The sequence below is a fragment of the Pseudorca crassidens genome, chromosome 15, assembly GCF_039906515.1.
Source record: "Pseudorca crassidens isolate mPseCra1 chromosome 15, mPseCra1.hap1, whole genome shotgun sequence".
Lineage (NCBI taxonomy): Eukaryota > Metazoa > Chordata > Mammalia > Artiodactyla > Delphinidae > Pseudorca > Pseudorca crassidens.
In genome coordinates this window covers 53,168,030-53,189,218 of record NC_090310.1, presented here as the reverse complement: position 1 = coordinate 53,189,218, position 21,189 = coordinate 53,168,030, and the positions used below count along the sequence as shown (strand labels likewise).

The following is a 21,189-nucleotide window of genomic DNA, read 5'->3' as shown; positions in this document are numbered from 1 at the left end:
TGATATTTTCCTTGTAGGTATGCTGAAATGTATATCTACTTGATCACCTAGTACAACACATAAATATATCAATAAAGCTTTCAAAAATACATCGTTTGGGTCTGGAGTAAAGGAAATGACAATTTTTCCTGCCGAATGGTCTTTCACTCAGTGTTAAGGCTGATCACTTAATCTCGGAAAATCCAGAAAATTCAACAGCTAAAGCTCTCACCTACACCCTAATTCAGTTCTTTGGGGTCTTTGTGTTACTCTGCAATCTGTTCCACCTGCACCTTAATAGGTGGCCAAGTCATAGCTGAGTCCCAAAACTTCACTTTGGAATGTTCTGGTCTTTTAGGCTCAAAAAGAAAGTGTTTAGACTTAATGGTTTTATGACCCATCAAATTCTGTGTGGTAGCCTCTAATTGCATCCAGGGGCAGGAATTTCTTTTTTAAATCTTTTTTTTTCTTTTTTGACAGTTTAATAAGAATTTACTAATATGCCGAGCATTCCTGGAATGCATTAAGTGGGTTTTAATTTTTCTCTATTTGAGGTCCCAGCACTCCCTCATGTGGCATTTGTCCACATAACAAGTCAGAAGCAAAAGGATAAGTAAATATTTAATCTCCTTTTTTCTCTTTCTTTTTGATTTCCCATGATTAAATGGAGCAAAAGAGCTAATGCATACCTCCATGGAGTACAAAATAAAATTTTATTACAGCTACTGTGCATAAAACCAGAGAGATTTTCACCATAATGTCCTAAAAGCCTCAATGCTATAGTAAGCATTTTGTTAATTGGTTCTTTGAGAAATCAGAAATGTTCTACTTATTTTGCAAGATGGAAATTTAACCTAATGAGACCACCTCCCTTATGTGCTACTAGCATTTATGTTTATTATTGCTATTTTCTTCAATATTTTAAATATTTTGGAGAAATGATTCTGTATTCATCCCTGAGGCTTATGTGAAGGATAAAACTTAAAAAATCAAAAACCAATCTAGTAGAGTTTCAAACGATATGCCATTATAAGTAGAGGCATTTATCTGACTGCTTAAATATTATAATAATGGTCAATTATTAAAATGTTGACTAAATCATCCACTGCAATAAATCTCTTATTCATAAAACAATGCATAGCAAACTGCTCTCCACTGAGTGTTTTCTGGTTATTTTCCTTCCATCTTAAAAGAGTTTTAATTTTCATTTGTTTAAAATTCAAGCCCCTTTATTTATGCTCCTGAATTTTGCACAAGGCTCTTATTTCCTAATAAGTTTCATATTCTGTGGCTTATTCCATACTCTCAAAATTAAAAGGATAAAACTGTAAAAACATAAAACACTTATAGTAAATATTACAAGACTATAGCATACAGCTTGCCTTAGGGGTCTTGCTGCAGTTAATGACATTTGGAAATATCAGCAACTGACCAGTGTATTATAGACAGCATTGTGTAAGTGATTAATAACCTTGAGCAAGGTATTTAATCTCTCCAAGCCTCAGTTTCCACATGCACAGGAGTCAGAGAAAGATCCTCAGGGCTTGGGGCTCACACATTTTAAGACAGTGGTCAGGGATAGATGAGTTAATAAATTCAAATTGCCTGGCACACATTAATTGCTAAATAAATGGTCGTTATCATCATTTTCCACAAGACTTTGAAGTATCACTTTTAAAATTTATGTAAGCATTTATTAAACACCTATTTGTTTTCAGCAAGATCTAGAGATCAGTAATTATCTGATCGTTCTCTTCTATCCCAAGAATGCAGTTTTGAGAAATGAAAATCCAATGTAGGCAGATGCTCACTCCACAGTCTATATCCTCCAGGGCTGGCATAGAGTGGAAAGTAAAGGAGAGAGGGGGGATTTCAGCAATGTCAGGAGGGGCAGGTCTTGACTTTGGTCTCTTTTTTTGTATTTGATGTCATCTTAAATGGGCACAAAACCAGTTATTTGTATGCTGAAAAAAATTGTAAAGATCATCTACTCCTGTTGGGAGTTTTATGTTTTTGAGTATTCTTTTTTGTTTTTGTCTTAGCAGCAGAACTTTTTCTTTAAAGCACTGTTCTTTTCAGTCCCAACAAGCAACACAAGTAGCTGTGTGCTCAGTGACACACTTAACTTCCTTGAGATCATTGGAAACAACTCCAGCCTCCTTGCGACACCAGAAGTGAACCACTGATCACATGTAAGCAGCTCACTTTATCAGTGAGGAAACATAATCCTAGAGAGTGAAACTAGTTAGTGGTGAATTTCCACATAAATCAGATGCCCCAGCTGGACAGCCCAGCGGACAGTTGTAGCCCACAAAAGTATTTGCCTTGGCCCACACATTGTTGCTCCAAACAGTGTTTTAAAGAATTTTGATTTATTTGCCAACATTTAAAAACCAGGACATTGCACATTAAAATCAAGATTTCTGGCTTCTCTTAAATTTTTGAAGATTTGGCAACCACCCCACATCCTCACTCCCATGGGGCATCAGTTAGCTAGTGCCAAGATGTGGCTGCCCTCCTTCGATGGAACCTGCAATCTAGGTTTGGTACCCTCCCCACCACTAAGCTTGCATTATTGTTTTCTTAACTTCATCCCTCCTTGGATATTTACATTACCAGCCTGGCCCTTAAAGTCATTTTTTGAGGTTCCTGCATAAAGCTTAAAACAAAAACATCTTTAACAAAGTAAAAAGAGCAATTTTTTACTCCCACTAAGATATTATAAATGGAGTATACTTTTCTGAAAGTGAGTTTTTAATGTATGGGAGAGAAATATTTTAGGGACTTGGAATCTCAGGGGCAAATAAAAATTGAGCCCCATTTTGGGAAGCTTTTCCTAGTATTTATCTCATGTGACCCTCACAAGAGCCTCTAGAGGTAAGATCTCTCATTTAACTAGGGTTGCCGGCTGTAGCAAATAAACATAGGATACCAGTTACAAATGATTTGGTTTTTATCTGAAATACAACTATAACTAGTTCCCTGTATTTTATTTGGCAACCCTATACTCGTTGCCATTTAGAAAATGAAGAAAGAGTAGCTCCATTGGTCACTCTACAACCACACAGTCATGTAAAGAAGAAAGCTCTGCTCTTGGGCTTAGTTCAAAATGCGGACATGTCCTACAGTGGTGAGGAGAAAGACCAAATGACCCCTGAAGCAAGTCTCTGTGAAGAAGTCTGGAGAACCAGCTGCGAAGGCAAGACCATGGTACCACAGCAACTTCCAGAACTTTCTAGATGCTCATTCTAATTATTCAGGCCAGACCATTCCCTGGGGATTTTATTTCACCTACTCTTACTGACCAGGCTAACAGGAACACTTTCTCCAGAGATGGCTTCTAACTAACCCCTACCCTCTGAACTTGGCCCCAGTTTCTCCTTCTAGCTAAGGACAAAGACCCTGGAAAAAAGAAAACTTGATTAGGGGCCAGATAATTAGGAGGGTGGGGAAAAAAATCCTCCACAGCAACATCCATGCATAGATCTCACAGTTTCCCCAAGGATCAGGCTAGCTTGAGAGAGTTTCCATATTTGGAAATGATAGAGTAAATCAAATATCAGCAGCATAATTCCATGTTGATTTTCTGAGTTTTGAGAAAAGAAAGCAGTGTCTACCAAATACGTACGTTCCTCCACTCTTCCTTAAATTTGCCTGTGGCTGTACAAATACTCAGTTAGTCATTGTCTTGGTTTGCATTCTTCCAGAAACTGACAATGAGACAATGCTATGAGCCTGAGTCTTGTATTTGGGAATGATGGCAAGGTGAGCTGACGGAGTAGGAAAGTGAAAGAGGGATGGGAGGCAGCCAGTGAAGGGTGTGCTAATGGGCAGGTAATTTCTGAAGGCAACTGGGGCTCAGTCTTATTAGGGAAACCCTGGGTGATGGGATTAGAAGATGCTTCAGTTATCCTGATCAAAGAGAGCTGAGGTATTTATCCACCAGCCAGAGGGATGCCCTTCCACTCACCCACTTCCAACCACCACCCCCATTCATCAGCTCCTGCTGCCAGAGAAAATGTTAGGCAAAAAGCTGCAGGTTCTGATAAAAATGCGAAGTAATAAGGGAATATATCCTGGGCACCAATAGCATCTGTTCCAGGCACACATTCTTTCCTTCCAAGTAACCTACCATCAAAATGTATCAGCCAAGGAATACTCTTTGTTATGAGCGGATCAGCACCTGTTTGGGGGATTAATCTTAATATTAAAAAGACCATCAATCCATAGACAGTAATTGGAAGGTCGAAGAAAACCTTAAGAATGTTGAAATCCTTGAGGGATGATTCTACCACAAATCTGGAATATAAACAGTCATGTCACTGCCCTGACAGGAATGTGTTCAGGATCTTGGCTTCTCCAACCTGGTGTGTATAACCTTTCATTGCCAGTTCCTCTGCGTCCTCAGTGTCACCACGTCCTCTTTGTTCTGCCTGTTCTACCTTATGCTAATGTCTATCAAGTATTTCAGTCTCCTGCACTCCCCCGGCGGGGTCTGCTCTGCGTGCACCTTAAGTGACAAATTAATTACTTTTAGGGAATGTGATTTACAGATACATGGGCTTCCCTTCATGATACTTATGGGATTTTCTGGAAATTAAAAGCAGCACAAGGTGGTTAAGAGCCCAGACTCTGGAGCCAGACTGCCTAGGTCTGAATCCCATCTCTATCATTTATGAACTGTGTGACCCTGGGCATCTGCCGTGTGCCTCTGTTTCTCCTATATAAAATGGGCTTAATAATAGTACCTACTTCTTCGGACTGTTCAGGGGATGTGATGTTTTGTTTTTGTTTTTTGGGGGGGTTACGTGGGCCTCTCACTTCTGTGGCCTCTCCCGTTGCAGAGCACAGGCTCCGGACACGCAGGCTCAGCAGCCATGGCTCACAGGCCCAGCCGCTCCCCGGCATGTGGGATCTTCCCGGACTGGGGCACGAACCCGTGTCCCCTGCATCGGCAGGCGGACCCTCAACCACTGCGCCACCAGGGAAGCCCGGATGTGATGTTTTAATACTTGTAATGTGCTTAGAAAAGTGCCTGGAACATGGTAATCATTTTATAAATAAATAAATCTAAAGGGATAAGACTCCAATAGGCATTTAATAATGTTTCATGGTTAATGCTAGAAGGAAATAATGTTAGATAAAACAGTACTGCCTAGGCTGTCAAATTATAGTTTCTAAGTAAGCTTTCTTCTCATTTTTCTTTCCACCCCACCCCCAGCAAAAGTAAGGAGCCATCAGAGGTGATTTGGAGAGTAAGTCCTATCAATTACTAACTATGAAAACCTGCTTTCTATGGAACTAGCTCTTTGCCCATAAAATGGGGACAGTGACACCTGTCAAATAGCAAATAAAATGATATATGTAAAAATACTTTACAGGCTCCAGGGCATTTTACCAAGTGAGCTTTGCTTATTGCCTTCTTCACTTCCTTTCGTTCGCTTCCACTCCATGGTTCCTTCTCCAGTTTTCTCTCTTCTTTTAAATTTAGCTTTTATTGGTCTCTTCTTGCAAAATAATTCAAAGAAAACTGTATACACATGGACCAAAATAAGAAGACTATAGAGTCAGGAATAGTCCCATCACTCATAAATAAAAATTTGTAAAGTGTGGTCTACGTTCTTGGTCTTCAAAAATAAATATATTATATGACCTTATTATTGTTTGTAACTGCTTTTTAAAAATTATTATATTGTAACATATTTCCATGCCACTCAACTCTTTCTATAATATGATTTTTAAGTGTTTAGCCCATATTTATGCATCCTATTTTTTGCAACCAATCTCCAAATATGGGACATTCGAGTGTTTTCCTGACTTTTTTCTTATTAAAAATAACAGGCATGAAAATCCCTGCAAAGATGTCATTCCTCAAAATCATAATTATTTCCTTGGCATTCCTAGAAGAGAATTCATAACATCACTTGGAATTCATATTTTCTAAGCTTTGATACATAGTGTCAAATTATTTTCTAAAAAGATTATTCTATTTTTCACTCTTCCTACCAGTATTTGAAAATGCACATTTTCAACATGCGTATAACCTAATCACCCTATGTAATCTTAAAATAATAATCTGATATTCAGAAAATAAAATTATAATTTTATATTTGATAATTATGGATGGGATAAAAATTGAATGCTTTTCATACATTTATTTGTTATTGTTATGCCTCCATTTGTGAATGTCTTATCTGCCTTTTTTCAATTGCATCTTTTACTCCATTTTTGGGTTATATGTTATTTTATTATTCAAATAAAAGAGCTCTTTACACAGGAAGGACATTAACTCTTTGCAGTCTCATTTTTCAATTCATTTTAGTTGGTCATTTGTTTTAAACTTTTATAGATATTTGAGAGTGTGGAAATTTCCATTTTTGTGTGTGTGCTGATTTGTTTGCTTTTGTTTCACTGGTTGCTATCTATAGCATTCTTGGAAAGTCCTCTCTTATCCTAACTTTAAATAGACCGATACATTTCCCTTTTTTCCCTCTCCTTCTCAATATTTCAGGATTACTGTAGACAAATGGCTGTGGCCACACTTATCTGTGTGTGGTCCTAGAATTAAAGCGACTCCAGACTCTAACCTAAGTCTCTCTAGCACAACCTCACTGTGTCATGCTGACAGTCCAGGCAGTATTTTGTGAAAGACATTTCAAGGAGGGAAGCGAATCCACAAGATCCTTAATTCTTAAAATGAAAATGTTTTAAAATAGCATTTAGTTCCTGCTCTTTGGTCCTGAATTTCCTGCCTTGCTCAGCATCAAAAAAAAAAAAAAAAAAAAAAAAAAAAAAATCAGATAGACTTCATTACCAACTTTTATATGTGTTTCTGAAGCAGAATGTGGGGAGATTTATCACTGCACATATCCTTTCAAACATTCATAGTTGCTAGGGGACTGGGAAGTTAATAAATTAGCCCTAATTAGGAATTTCTGCATATCATATTTGAATTTCTCATCATTCCCTCCTAAGGCAGTTGGAAATGCTCTACTGGGAATATAACCTATCAGTAAATGAATCATGGTCCAAAACCATGGCAGAAAACACAACCAAGCCACTGCATTTGCTCTTTGATGGTGAGAATCATGTGGTTTGGGGGAAGCAGCAAGGGCTTTGAAATTAGGTAGCCATGAAGTTGAGCCCATCTCTGTACTGCCTAGCTGTGTGACCACGGGTGAGTCCATTTCTCAGACCTCGATATTTTGAGATATTGATATTGATACTCATAATACGACTAAAAGTCATTGAGCCACTACTCTGTGCCAGGCACTGTTTTAGATACTTTATATATGTGAACTCAGTTAATCCTCACAGTAACCCAAGGAGGTAGGTACTATTTTTATCTCCATTTTACAGCTGATAAAACTGAGTATCTTGCTAGAGTAGTACAGCTAGAAGGTAGAAGAGCAGGACATGCAAGAACAGCATTTTGATGCCAGTCAATGAGCTTAACTTTTGTGAGTATAAAGACATCCAGGGAAGTGTTTGCTTGATGCATACAGAGAAGGGAGTCACTAAATATTAGCCCATTTCTGTCCCTTTGAGTGAGAACCTTGTTCCTACCTCGCACAGTTGCAAGCTCCCCATCCACGTGAGCCATGCGCTGCATGGCAGTAGCCCCAACGCAGATTGGCATGCTGACTCTCTGCCCTAAAACAGAAGTCGACAGGTCTATTTCAGCAACGTTCCGGAGCATTCGTGGATAAAGTTTCCACCTAGAATGTTTGAAAAAGAAAAAAAGTTTTTAGAATTTCAAAAGCATAACCAAAGCTTTGACATTACATTTGAGTTAGAAAGAGAAAACATTCTTCTATTTTTCCCAGTAAGCAAAGTCCTTTACAAAGCTCAAGGAAATGCGGTAAATCTTAATAGTTGTTAAGATGGAGAGTTAACAATAAGATGAATAATAAACTTCTCAAGCCATTATTCTTAGTAGGTATAACTGACATTTTATAGAATTAAACCATTTGAGTGTATGGTTTTTTGCCCTTTGAGAAACGCATGAAGTTGTGTAACCAGACAATCAAGATCTAGAACAGTTCAGTCATCCTGAATATTTGCCCCATTTCCTTTTGTAGTGGAACTCTCCCCCATCCAATCCCCTAACAACCACTGATCTTTTTCTTTTTTTGTCCCTATAGTTTTACTTTGCAAGAATATCATACAAATGGAATCATATATAGTCGACCCTTGAACAAGGCGGGGGGCGGGGTGGGTGGAGGGGGTCAGCCCTTTGCACAGTGAAAAAACTTTACAGTCGGACCCTCCCGATCTCCAGTTTCACATTCACGGATTCAAGCAAAGATGGATCGTGTAGCACCGATTCAGTGAAAAAAATCTCTGTATATGTGCACCTGCTCAGTTCAAACCCACTTTCAAAGGTCAGCTCTAGTATGTAGACTTTTGAATCTGGCTTCTTTCACTTAGCCTAATGCTTCTGAGATTCACCCATATTGCTGCATGCATCAATAATTGTTCTCTTTGGTTGATGACTAGTATTCCACTGTAAGAAGGTAGCACAGTTTGTTTATCCATTCTCAAGATAAGAGACATTCGGAATCTTTCAACTTGGGGTGATTATAAATAATGCCACTATAAACATTCACTTAAAGGTTTTTGTGTGAATATAGCTTTCATTTCACTTCTTCCAAGCCATTTTCAAGATGGTATAGAATGGCATGGAGGTTAGATTAGAGTTTAAGAAGATATCCTATGTCTACTTCAGCAGTATTTTTTCTTACAGACAGTAGCTTCAGGGAACTACTTTTAAAATTTGATGTGGTTTCTTCAGAATCCTTGATCTGAATTCAGTATCCATTGAAATATGATGATAAGGGAAGTTTTTATTTTAGTTTAATTGAGCATTTTCATGAACAATGTTATTTGGCAAAGACGAGTTTTTGGCTTGAATTTTTGACCCCTGAACATTACCTTAAGTTACTTTTTCTGTAATACTTTTGTGTAGCAATGAAAGTTACTAACAAACCAAGAATCAAACTAGTAAATTTTACAGGAAAACTAGTTCTCTTTTCTCTCAGCAAAATTTGTATCTCTTATTTGTTCAGGATTATTTTCTCCTCATTAGTAACTGATTAAAACTGAAAAAAATACAGCCCCATTCCTAATGAGCACTAAGGCAATAAACATGTGAGTACACACACATACGTACCTAACTAGCACTTACCTTTCAGGACCTAGATTTAACTCTGCTTCTAGATAGATCAAGATTTTTTATCAATACAGTGAAGTGTGATTTAGTAAGGGAGTCACCAAAATAAATCAAACCTCCCAAGTCTTAACTGAAGCCTACTTCCTGTAGCAGAAGAAGTTCTGTCTTCGTGTTGCCTTGAGGAATAGCTAAGGGTCTGTAATATAACCCTTCCTCACATAATAAAGTAAAAACATCCAGCCCTTGCAAGCATAATAAAGAAGTTTAACTGTGATTTCTCTGCAATTCCTTTGAACATCATAATTGTCATGATTTTCTGTCACACCACATGCTCTGCTGCTGGAAGTCTGTTCTTCTCGACTGACCCTCACAGCGTAATTCTTTGATCTCCATTCTGATGGGGGAGAGGCAGAAGCCTTGAAGAGAGTTTTTTACTACCAATCATCTCTAAGTGTATTATTAGAATGAGAGAAAAAGATTTAATAGCAGCCGTTGGCACGCTGGCCTTGGAAGGCATTAATATTTACATAGAGCTGAGGAAACAATGAAAGCTTTTATGAAGCATACACACAGAGCTGCGGGGCATCAGCCGTGTGTGTGTGTGTGTGTGTGTGTGTGTGGCAGAAAGAACATTTTCAAATATCCAGTTCCCCTTTTTAAGGCAAGGTTCCCCCTTTTAAGGCAAGCTACTTCCATCTCCAGGCAGTAGCTTTAGGCTTGTCCACTAGGTGGCGCAGTCACTTAAATAACTGTTCTTGCTTCCCACACACGTTATTTCCTGCCTTGAGGATGGCATTACAGACACCCGTCAACCAATGCACAAAATGCAATTCCTAGGCCAAATTAGATGAGATCAATGGAGTGGGAAATGTATGTTCTCTAGAAAGTCCTCCATATTTTGAAATCTTCCAAAGAGCGATTACAACTAACCTTGTCAGGTAATTCCAATAGCTCTCCAAGCCCCACCCAATCCCATCCCCCAATTTAAGAGATTTTTTTCCCACAGTCTTACATAAAACAGTAGCTGACTATAACCTTGGACTCTGCTCTTATAGGACCTCCACTTTGGAAAAAGTTATGAAGATTGACAAAATAATCGAGCCAATTGAATAATAAACCTCTTTCATAGGTTTCCTGAGTTAAAATAAGTGGGAAAAAAGTTGGGATCCATTTTGTTAGGGAAACCACTGACTGAAACAGCCTGCCCTGGCCAGGCCCAATAGTAAACACTTGCATGAGTTTTATTAAACAGGAGGTCCTGGTAAGGAACGCGAAACTAACAAGCCACCATCAACCGGAAGAATTCAGGAAAAGTCGAAAGGAGAGGAGACTCCAGTGATCTGTCCTACCAACTTCACAGAATCCTCCTCACTGGAATCCATCTTCGCTGAGTGATGCGTGCGCCACCAGGAAGGACCCTGAGTCAGAATGATTGGCCAGAGACAACGCGGAAACTAATTCCATCACCGTAAAACCCAAGACTGCGAGCCACGTGGCAGAAAAGTCCTCCTGGTTTCCTTTACCCTGCTGCTCTCCGTCCGGGCGCCCCTTCCCAATAAAGTCTCTTGCTTTGTTAGCATGATTGTCTCCTCAGACAATTCTTTTCCAAGTGTTAGACAAGAGCCCACTCTCGGGCCCTGGAAGGGGTCCCCCTTCCTGCAACATTTTCACATCCAACAAGGACCTTGATTTTAATTTATCATAAATCAGGTGATACACACAGTCCTCAAGAGGAGGTACAGTGATGAAAGAAGACACCTGCTCATCACCCAGCTTTGAAGTCCTGTGCTGTTATTGAATCCCACCAACTCAACACACTGAATTAATAAGTCCAGTAAGATGATCATATTGCATCTTAATTTCTCGAAATTAGTTATTCTAAGCATTAAAAACACATGAAATATATGTATAAACCTACAGAATGTGTGTATATATGTATATAAAATACACCACAGTATTTGTAACCATACTTTTTACCATTCATTTGTAATATCGAGAGATCTTTAAGATTATTTAACTGAATTATTATCAACCTCTGAGGCACCCTGGTAAAGGAAGAAGGAGGGCAGGAATTTAAGTCTGAAGAAAACACAGTATGGTAAACATATTTAAATAGTCAAGCCATTTTTGGAAAGGCTCCGTGTGTAGTTAAGTTTCAGAAGGCCTGTGAATCTCCTGAAATGGTATGTGTGTGTGTGTGTGTGTGTGTGTGTGTGTGTGTGTGTGTCTTCAAAAAACAAGAGACAATTAGCTGCTTTTCATAATGCAGGAGAAAAAGCAGCTTACTTACCTGTTGTGCAAATGAGCTGAATGATCCTGTGACGTTTACACCTATGAGAAGAACACTGCCAGTGCCACTGGTAAGTGTAGATTGCTTCTCAAATATTAAAGAGAGGGAATGATTTCACTTTTACCATCTGTTATTTGAAAGAAAACCACACAATTTTCCGGGTCGCTAAGTGATCTGCGAGGGACGAGGAGAGCTTCCTTTTCTAATATTACAGGACTTCTAAATACCCAAATCAGAGAATTATATTCCATCAGTGATAATTTCACAAGAAGCCGCAAAATATGTGCAGATCACGGTTTAGAAAGATACCCTGAGTTAATGTGTAAGAGAAACAAAGTACTGTTCTTTTGAAAATTAACTCCAATCAGGTCGGGCCCCATGAAACCTAGCAAGCTGACATTTTTCTCTGTTCCTGTTATAATTGCGATAGGAAACTCTTCTTCTGGGTGGTTCTATCTATTTGACTTTATTTGTCCTTTTTTATGTGGGGAGTGGACACAGTAGGATTAGAGCCCCAAGTCTTAGCCAGAAATACCTCCAAGCAACCATTTGGTCACATAAGTGGCCTGTGTCCCCAGAACTCCAAATCGTGGTTGTCAGGGCTGGTACAGAGATAAAAGGTGTCATTGTGAATGACCATTTGCTACACTTGTGGCATGGGGAGGGGTATAAATGTCATAACTGTCTTTAAAATACTCTGTCATTGTGTCACAAGGGGTTATCTGGAGTTTGTTTATTTTGCCATCTTCATTTGAATCAAATGAGACGTTTCCGACTGATTGCCTTCATCCCATCAAGCCAAAGCCACCACCACCTCTGCAGAACATCTATTTTTAGTTCCACCTGATCAGCTTGATGACACAGGGTGAGGACTGAAAGGCCACCCAGCAAGTTACACAGCAAAGGAGGAGCTGGGATGTTAGATAGGCAATGTGTGCTGCAATAAAAACTCCTCAGGTGGTTGATAATAATCCTCTCTCCTCCAGAGAAAGTTGATTAATACATTTTTCCCTTCTTTAAAGCTGAACAAAATTGAATGATCAAGGTTCGTGGAAAAGGTGGCATTGAAACCTCATTCTCATTATCTGTGTCTTGACCCTAAATTACTCAGTACTTAGGCTGAGTAAGCTGAGAATACTCACTGCAGAACCAGGTAATTCACAGAAGTTGTGAGGTACTTTTCCAGTCCACATCTTGGAAGTCACCACAGTCTTCTGTGTCTCACCGGGTTTCTAGAATTTCTAGGGTTGAAGAGGTGTTCTGTCTGCTTTGCTACACCCCTTTGCTTCCTCTTAAAGACCTCCAGTGGGCCAATTGTTTTGGGTCCAGTTTGCATCAATTCAACCCACCAGCACTATGGAGGCCCAAGGTCAATGTGCATCCACTGGAATGTAAGCTCCTGTGGACAAGAATTTTCTTCATCTGGCTTACTGCTCTATCCTCAGCATGTAATACTGAATTGAGCCCATTGAGAGTCTTAATGTGTGAGGTAATTAATCAACTAGCATGGGGTGAAGGGTGGTAAGGGGTGAGGAAGGCTGTGTATAAGTGGAGTAGGTGGTCACCTGAGCATTGTGCCCCAAGGAATGCTGAGGGACACCAACTCCATCATCCTGTCAAGGCCCTGAAATTTCCTTGGTTAAAATTACCTATTTGTGGGCTTCCCTGGTGGCACAGTGGTTGAGAGTCCGCCTGCCGATGCAGGGGACACTGGTTCATGCCCAGGTCCGGGAAGGTCCCACATGCCGCGCAGCGGCTGGGCGTGTGAGCCATGGCCACTGGGCCTGCGCGTCCAGAGCCTGTGCTCCACAATGGGAGAGGCCACAACAGTGAGAGGCCCGTGTACCGCAAAAAAACAAAAAAAAACAAAGTTACCTATTTGTGTTCAAGTGTTGCTTTCAGGAGACTACTAATAGGCAAACCACATCACCTGGTGATGAGTTGAGATGGGCCCAAGAAGGGGCATCTTCCAAGAGCAGAAAATGTTGAAGGGACCCCAAAATATTACATAACAGTTGGAAAAAATCATGCAGAATTTTAAGCCGCTCCACTCTTTGCCAGCTTTTCCCTTCCCATAGCTCTCCCAGCGTCCCAGAAAAGATCTGAGACAAAGCCAAGGCTTGAAGGAGTTTTGGGAAGCCCCCCACCCCCTTTCACCCCACTCTCAGGCTCCTGCATGGATTTGCAGATGAATCGGTGCTGCTTGCCAGGAACCACCTTGGTTAGAATGATTTCATTTCTCCTAACTTACACATAGAAAAATGATTTTGAGTGATTTTGCTCTAGGCTAAAGAAGAAATGAGGAAGGCAGGCAGATTCTTTCCCCTGGATACTTTTTGCCTGTTTTCTTTAATTTTTCATCCTCCATGAGTGCCCACGACATTTGCTGGCTTCACTAAAAGCTATTATATAAGATGAATGAGCCCCAAAGACTATAGTATATGGAGGGCTCGCCTCCCCTGCTCCAGCAAATAAACCATTTCCTAATTGCTGAGAGAAAAAGGGGTTTTCCTCCTTTAAAGTTATTTTGTTTCTTGTTTTTATTACAAACAGAAAACATAAACCATGATATCTACCATCTTGGGCTTTGAAATATGAAAGTCAAGGGAAAACTAATTTGGGAAGAGAGATGAAGCACTTTGAAGGAGAGATGGAACAGCAAAGTTGAAAGAGTAATGCTATATGGACAAACTGGAATCTAAGGTGAAAATTTAGACAATGGTAATCAAAATGAATGATAGTGGAAAGCCAGCAGGATGGGAACATCTGAGGCAACCATCCGATCTGGTTTGACCAGATAAGATGGCTATCTTATGTTTAATATTAATAGTTTCCTACACCATAAAATAGACCATCACTGTCATACTCAGAGAAAAAGAAAATGGAGTCATCAGAATTTGTCACCATTTTTATACACAGTTAAATGTATAAAAATGTATGTATCCACATAATTCCAAGTGAGGAAAGTTAGGGTTAGCTTTTTTCAAGATTCCCAGGCTTGGAATATGTTCAAACAAGTTTAAAGCCCAACATTTCTCACAGCCCTATGAATTTCGCCTCTCTACTAAGCATAATATCTAGACAAATAATTCCACACCATCAACATTAAAGCTGAAAGATCTTGTTTTGATAGAATGTCTCTGTGTAATTTTTTTTTATTGTCTATCTCCTATATTTATTTATCTCTGTGTAATTTTTAAATATGATTTTAAAAAATTCTTACCTGGAAAATGCTGCAATATTATCAGCCAAGGTTTCCTGATCATTTGCCCCAGATTTATAATAGTCATATATAGACTTTGGAAGTATGGATTTTGCATGTTGTTCATAATCACTGATGCAAACAAGCCGGGTGAACATTTTCCTGTTGCGAACCCTGGGATATTTTTCTTTTTTTTCCCTGTGTTGCTTTCTACATCCTGACAATTCTGTTATTTGTCAATTATTAATAGACTTTTTCCAAAGTTCAGATTTAGTTTTCTGTTGTGTACATTAAGAGAGCAAACATATGCTTAGACTTTGAAATTTTATTTGCAGCTGTCTGCCAAAGAAGAGGTAGTACACCTAAGCCAGAAGAAGTTGGGTTGGGGAGGAAACAGGAGGGGATTAGGTGTTTGTCACATTAAAAAGGCAGAAGAAAAAACAAACAAACAAAAAAAGGCAGAAGAATGAGTAAAAATTAAAAACCTAGAGAAGTACTTGCCTAAAGCCGCTCTTAGCTCAGTTCTGCCTAAGGCTGCTTCTTCCCCGGGGCATGTGCCTTTGCTGCCTAACTGGTACTGGAATAGGCTGCCCATTCATTTTCATTCCATGTTAGCATCATGCACATATATGAAAAAGAGCTTATGAAATGAATGGGGCATGTGTTACTGGAAGGGGGACCCCTTCCAGGGCCCGAGAGTAGACCCTTGTCTAACACTTGGAAATGAATTGTCTGAGGAGACACACGTACTGACAAAGCAAAAGACTTTATTGAGAAAGGGCGCCCAGGGGGAAAGCAGCAGGGTAAGGGAACCCAGGAGGACTGCTCTGCCACGTGACTCTCAGTCTCGTTTTATGATGATGATAATCTCATTAGCTTTCCAGATAGTCTCTGGCCAGTCATCTTGCTTGTACCCATATTTGGTCTGACTCAGCATCCTTCTTAACTCTCCTCTTGCCTTCTTGGCTCGCACCTCTCAGCCAAGATAGATTCCAGTGCAAGGTTTCTGGGAGTGTGGCAGAACATATTATGGGCTGGAGTCTCCTCCTTCTTTTTGGCCCCTCTCGAATTCTCCTGGTTAGTGTTCGGCAACAGCACTGTGTTCCTTATCAGGACCTCCTGTTGAGACAACTCATGCAAGCCATTTATCATCATGCCTGGCCAAAGCAGGAGGTTTCAGTCCGTGGTTCCCTTACACATCCAGTAAATGCAGGGTGTCTACACAATATGAAACTCAGCCGATTATAAACATTTGGCTTTAACAAGGAACATTAAGGCCAAATTTACAGTTAATTCTTAGAACTTTTTCTTGCTCTGGAGAGGATGCAAGCAAGTGCCAGTCCAAAAGATCATGTGATCTCAATCCAAATTTCACTCAGTCATGGAACGAACACCTGGGGCAGATTCATATTAGTAAGAAATGACTCAGAAAGCAATGGCTGTGACATCAGTTAGACCTGGTTTTCAAGCTGGGAGCCCCCACTTAAAACTGCTCACGTGCTGTCCAGCAGCTGAATTCCAACTGCCTACACCTCTCTGAGAATGCTCTTTTAAATTTGGAGCCTGCTTTTCCATCCACATGGCATGCTAAAGTGTTATGGAATCAATGCGCCTGGAATAATCCTCCACCGAGGGCTTAGTGGAACTGGTATATAAATACCAAATCCCTCACTCCTCTGGGGGTTAACTCGTAGGTGTGTGTTCTACAGTGCAGGCTTCAGTTGCCCGCAAGTGTTAGTAGGTTGCTAAGCCACCCTGTGTTGGCTGCCTTCCCTTACAATCTCACTCCCCTAACAATCTCACTCCCCTACCCTTTAATTTAATCAAAGAGCTGTTAGGATTAACATTGAATTATAGATAGGTTTATTCCTAAAGTTCACAAATGCTTACTTTTTGCTTCAGTGTAGTGATAACTAAATTGACCCTAAAAATACTATTGGAATGTGAAATTCTGTTAATATGTTAGGGGAGTTCTAAAAGAAATAACTCCATCGCACAGTTAACAAAATCATTATGAAAATTGATCTGAGATCTTACCTGCTGCGAGAACTGATTCAAAAGTTGCATATTAAAGCAAGACCTTTTATTTACATATTCATTTATTTGCAACTTCGACATATTAAAACTTTTAACACCTTGCAATTAAAGTAATTTTGATGCAGAGGCAATTTATCATTCTAGAATGAACCTTAAACAGGTCAAGTGCTTGAGAAACTAAAGGAGATAAGGGCCAGTGGTTCCCAAAGGGTGGCCCTAGACCAGCGATGTCAGCCTCACCTGGAAACTTTTGTTAGAAATGCAAGTTCTCAGGCCCCACCCCTGTCCTGCTGAATCAGAAACTCGACAGCCTTTTGTGCTGTAACAAGCTTTCCAGGTGACTCTGATGTACAGTATGGTTTGAGAACCACTGCTCTGGCTCGATTGAGAGTAAAGGAGGATTTATTTTAAGAAGCTCGAATTAAAAGAAAAAGAAAAAATTCCACTCTCATCTGTACTATTGCAGCGGCAGCTGATTTGGTGTACAAACCATCTTTGCAGATAAACTAAATATAGTCCCCAAATCGTTTCATGAATCTCTTGGTGGAGAGAACTAAAAGAAGTGGGTGGAGTTTAGAACTGCTTCTGTTAATTTGTGATAATTACATTGTTTAAATATCTCACATTTTTTCAGAGACAATACATTCTGTAAAACTCCGCTCTAGGCCTCTGTGAAGTGAGAAGCTTGTTCAAGCTGCTAAAGGTTGCACTTGTCCATCGCTGCCAACCACCCAGTTTGGGAATCAGGATGGTAAATGGCCAGGAGATGGCCTCTGCTGCTGGATTTGAGCTAAAAGATAGAGGGGTTTTTTGCTTTTTTATTTTTTTTTACACTGGACTTTCTTTATTCATGTCAACCCTTCTTAACATCCCAATAAAATGTTCAGCAGAATAATGCCTCTTATAAGGATAAAAAATATTTCATTGTGAGTTTGTTAGCCGGAAACTGGGTTTGCCTTTTGGTGGGTGTTGAGACAATAGACAAAATCAAGCCAACGATCTGGAGAAGGAAGGATTTATTATTACTTGCAGAAAGTAAGGGAAGATTTATTATTACTTGTGGAAAGTAAGGGGGTCTTTCCCAAAGCAGTGTCTCCCCTAACAGCAAAATTGGGGAAGTTTTTTTTTGGAATTTTATTTTATTTTTTTATACAGCAGGTTCTTCTTAGTTATCCATTTTATACATATTGGTGTATATATGTCAATCCCAATCTCCCAAAAATTGGGGAAGTTTTAAGCAAAGGGTAAATGTATATTCATGAAGGAGCTGGAGCAGAGAATTCAGCATAGAATTAGGGCAAAGGTCGACAGAGTCCAAGTTTTAGTTGATTGAAGTTAGGAGGGTCAACTTAATCATTCCATCCTTCACCTGGGGGGAGGGGGGCTTAGTTCCTACAGAATTCAAAGATACATTATTACATATATCCCTTGAGGAGGAACTAGGACTCTGCTTTATCACTGCACTATTGTTTGACTGTCTTTTCTCTGTTCCTGCATTCCTTTGTTCCCTTGAGATCATTAATTACCGAGACCTTTTCAAGGGCAAGCACTGCAGCCATGCTTAGATCACTAAAATGGCTCAGGCCAAAATGGCTTCTTTTATGCCAGAAAAAGAGAAGCCAAATGTGGTCTTTTCCTCTGGGGACCCTCCTACCCTATCTGCCTACAGTTTTACTTTGCATTTTCCTGATTATTAATGAATTTGATAATCCTTTTATGTTTGTTTATTGGCTTTTTATGTTTCCCAACTTGTGAAATGCTTGCTCATGTCTTTGGTGAATTTTTATATTAGATTTATTGTTGCCAGGTAGAATTTCTTTATATACTTTGGATACATCTTTTGTGGTTATACATATATAAGGTACATTTTTACTAAGTTCTTGACATTTTTCCCACACACAAAATGCCAATGTCAGTCTCAAAGCTGCCTGATTGAGGGCAAGTGTTTAGATAGTTCCCATTTTCCATTTTCTTTCTCTTCCTTCTTTCCTCCTTTTCTTTCTCCCTCTCCCATTCCTTCTCTTTGACTTCATCTTTAACTTCATTTTCTTTCTCTTCTTTTTCTTCTTTTTCTTCCCTTTCCTCTTCTTCATCCCCCTCATTCTCTTACTTTTGTTCCTCTTTTATCCCTCTCTTTCTAATTAGAGTCGAGTTCTAAATGGGCAAGTTGCCTCTAGCCAGGTGAATTTTTTTTTTTCTGGTTCATCCACTAAATGTGTTGCCCTTTGAGGTCCTGGCTTTGAGCTGCAATGAAAGCATGCACGACTGTTGCAAGCTTCTGGAAAGTTTCCCTCTTTCATTCTGTGCAAAAAGGCAGGACTTTGCAACAGTCCCTGGCAGTGGTCTGAAGATGGAGATGATGTGCAAAGAGTTTTCTTGTGCTTCTCCACTACACTGGTTAACATCTTTTTGAGTATCCACCTTGAAAGTGATATGGTTTGTCTTCTGTTCCCCAAGGTCCATGAAGCAATTAAAATAGAAATCCAATTCAAGGGTTCAGCACATGCTCTTGGAGGAAAAGTGGCTCTGCTTACCTCTCTGGGCTCTTGCTCTCATTCAACTTTGGTCTGTTTATTCCTTACTATTTTATGAAGATGCCGATGCCTTGTGCACTGTGTTACTCATTATTGCTCTTCAGCAAATAGATCTCTTGTCTTCCAGGCACATCCTAGTATTGCATGTCCTGAATTACATGTGGTATGGTTGGGTCATAAAACCTGTTGGCCAAAGAATCATGGGTGGAAGTCTAGTGTGTCAATTCTGGGACAGAGAATTTAATAGGAACTGAAACCCTCTGGGCCTGCTGTTTCCTCTGCCATGATAACTAACAGTATTAATACCAGACAGGGCCCTGTGGGGCTCCTGGGCACAAAGGTTTTCTGTGTCCCCCCTTTCTTTGATTACTGGAAATAGCCTTCATTCAGCCTCCGTGACCTTCCCTGAGTTCCAAGGGGCAAATTCAAGCAGTTGTTAATTAGGGAAGGGAGGGGATGCAAGACAAGGGAGAAACAGACGTCAAGAGAAACAATAGTGCAGCCTTGGGGCAAGGTCCTTGTTTCCCATCAAAGGATATACACAACAATATCTTTGAGCTGTTTTACAGATACTGAAACCCCCTCCAGGTGGGAAAAGTTAACGATTAACAATGGTATGCTGCCCACAAGCAAGTAGTCCCCAGACCAGTTGGAACCTGAAGGTTGATGATGCTGACTCCTACTTACCTCACCATCAACCCATCAGAAGAATGTCCATGAGTGGATCACACCCTCTTTGAACCGTTACTATAGAACTTCTCACTATCCTCTCCAAGTGGGGACACATAGTTTTTTGAGGCAGGAGGTCACTGTGTCCCCCTTTGCCTGGGAAAGTGACAAAGTTTTCCTTTTCTTCTTTACCCAAAACTCTGTTTCCAAGATTCAATTTGGCACTGGTGTACAGAGAAGCTGAGTTTTTGGCATCAATTTTCCAAATAGTGGCTGTTCCAGCAGCCTGAGTTCCCAAATGTGGGGCATCATGGAGCATAGCCTCTAGCCAGTACAAAATGGTTACAGAGTGTGAGCAAGAATAAACTTTTGTTGTTTTAAGAGACTGACAGTTTGAAGTTTTTTACTACTGCAGTACACCCTGACTGACTTAAAAATAGTATTAGAGAAAGAGTAACAAAAAAGAAAAAATGTTGGGTATTTGGTTAGGGGGTGAGTAGTAGGAAAACTATTAAAGTTAAGAAGGATTAAATTTCATGTCATGCAGTGGCAAAACCATTATTATTCATATCACTAGCAATAACTTGGAAGGCAGATCACCTACTTAATGAACCCCTAAGGGAAAGAGTTGGAAAGCAAATATATAGCATGTGTTGGCTACTATTTAGCTGTGTTGTGTGCATTACTACAAGAAAAACAAGCTCACAAAGACTTGGCTGATTTATGCACAGGGAAAAAAAAGATTCCCCAAAAGAGAGTCCAGAAATGTGGAGATTTGAAGGGCTTGCAGATGCTACTTGTTCCCAAACCCTGTCAATAAAAATTTAAAAGATGTTTGGGTGATAAAGGTCATTTCAAACTCAGTTCTGTACAAGGATCAAATCCAGGGCACATCCCTCACACTCCTTGTTAACACAACTGAATGAAGTAAGCCATCTCAGAGCAAGACCCAGATAAGAATATGATGCTCAATAAATCCTTTCAACAGGACAGCATGACAGGGAAAAGAGTAAAAAGGAGTGGCTGAGATATCCAAGTTATGACCCAGTCCTTCATCATCCCAAATTTAGTGACACAAAGCAAGATCTGTTTTGATATGCTCATAGATTCTGTACATCAGGAATCTGGACAAGGCAAACAGGGATGGCTTTATGCTCTTCCATGATGTGTTACCTCAGATGATATGACATGAATATATGGGGGCTAGAATCATCGAGGGGCCAATCACTCACATATCTGGCACCTTGGCTGGGATGTCTTAAAGGCTAGAGTCAGCTGAGACAATCAATCAGACAACCTATAACAT

General features: G+C 39.9%; 1 protein-coding gene across 2 annotated transcripts in view; it reads right to left on the bottom strand.

Annotated features, from left to right (window-relative positions):
• Positions 1-14,816, bottom strand: part of HAO1 (hydroxyacid oxidase 1) — a 68,974-nt gene extending 54,158 nt beyond the window's left edge. For both annotated transcript variants that reach the window (XM_067705161.1, XM_067705162.1), the window contains exons 1-2: positions 14,665-14,816; positions 7,546-7,697 (exon numbers count right to left, since the gene is read on the bottom strand). In XM_067705161.1, the coding sequence (XP_067561262.1) occupies positions 7,546-7,697; positions 14,665-14,801 (289 nt within the window). In that variant the 5' untranslated portion in view covers positions 14,802-14,816. The remainder of the gene's footprint in view (positions 1-7,545; positions 7,698-14,664) is intronic.
• Positions 14,817-21,189: the final 6,373 nt, after the last annotated feature.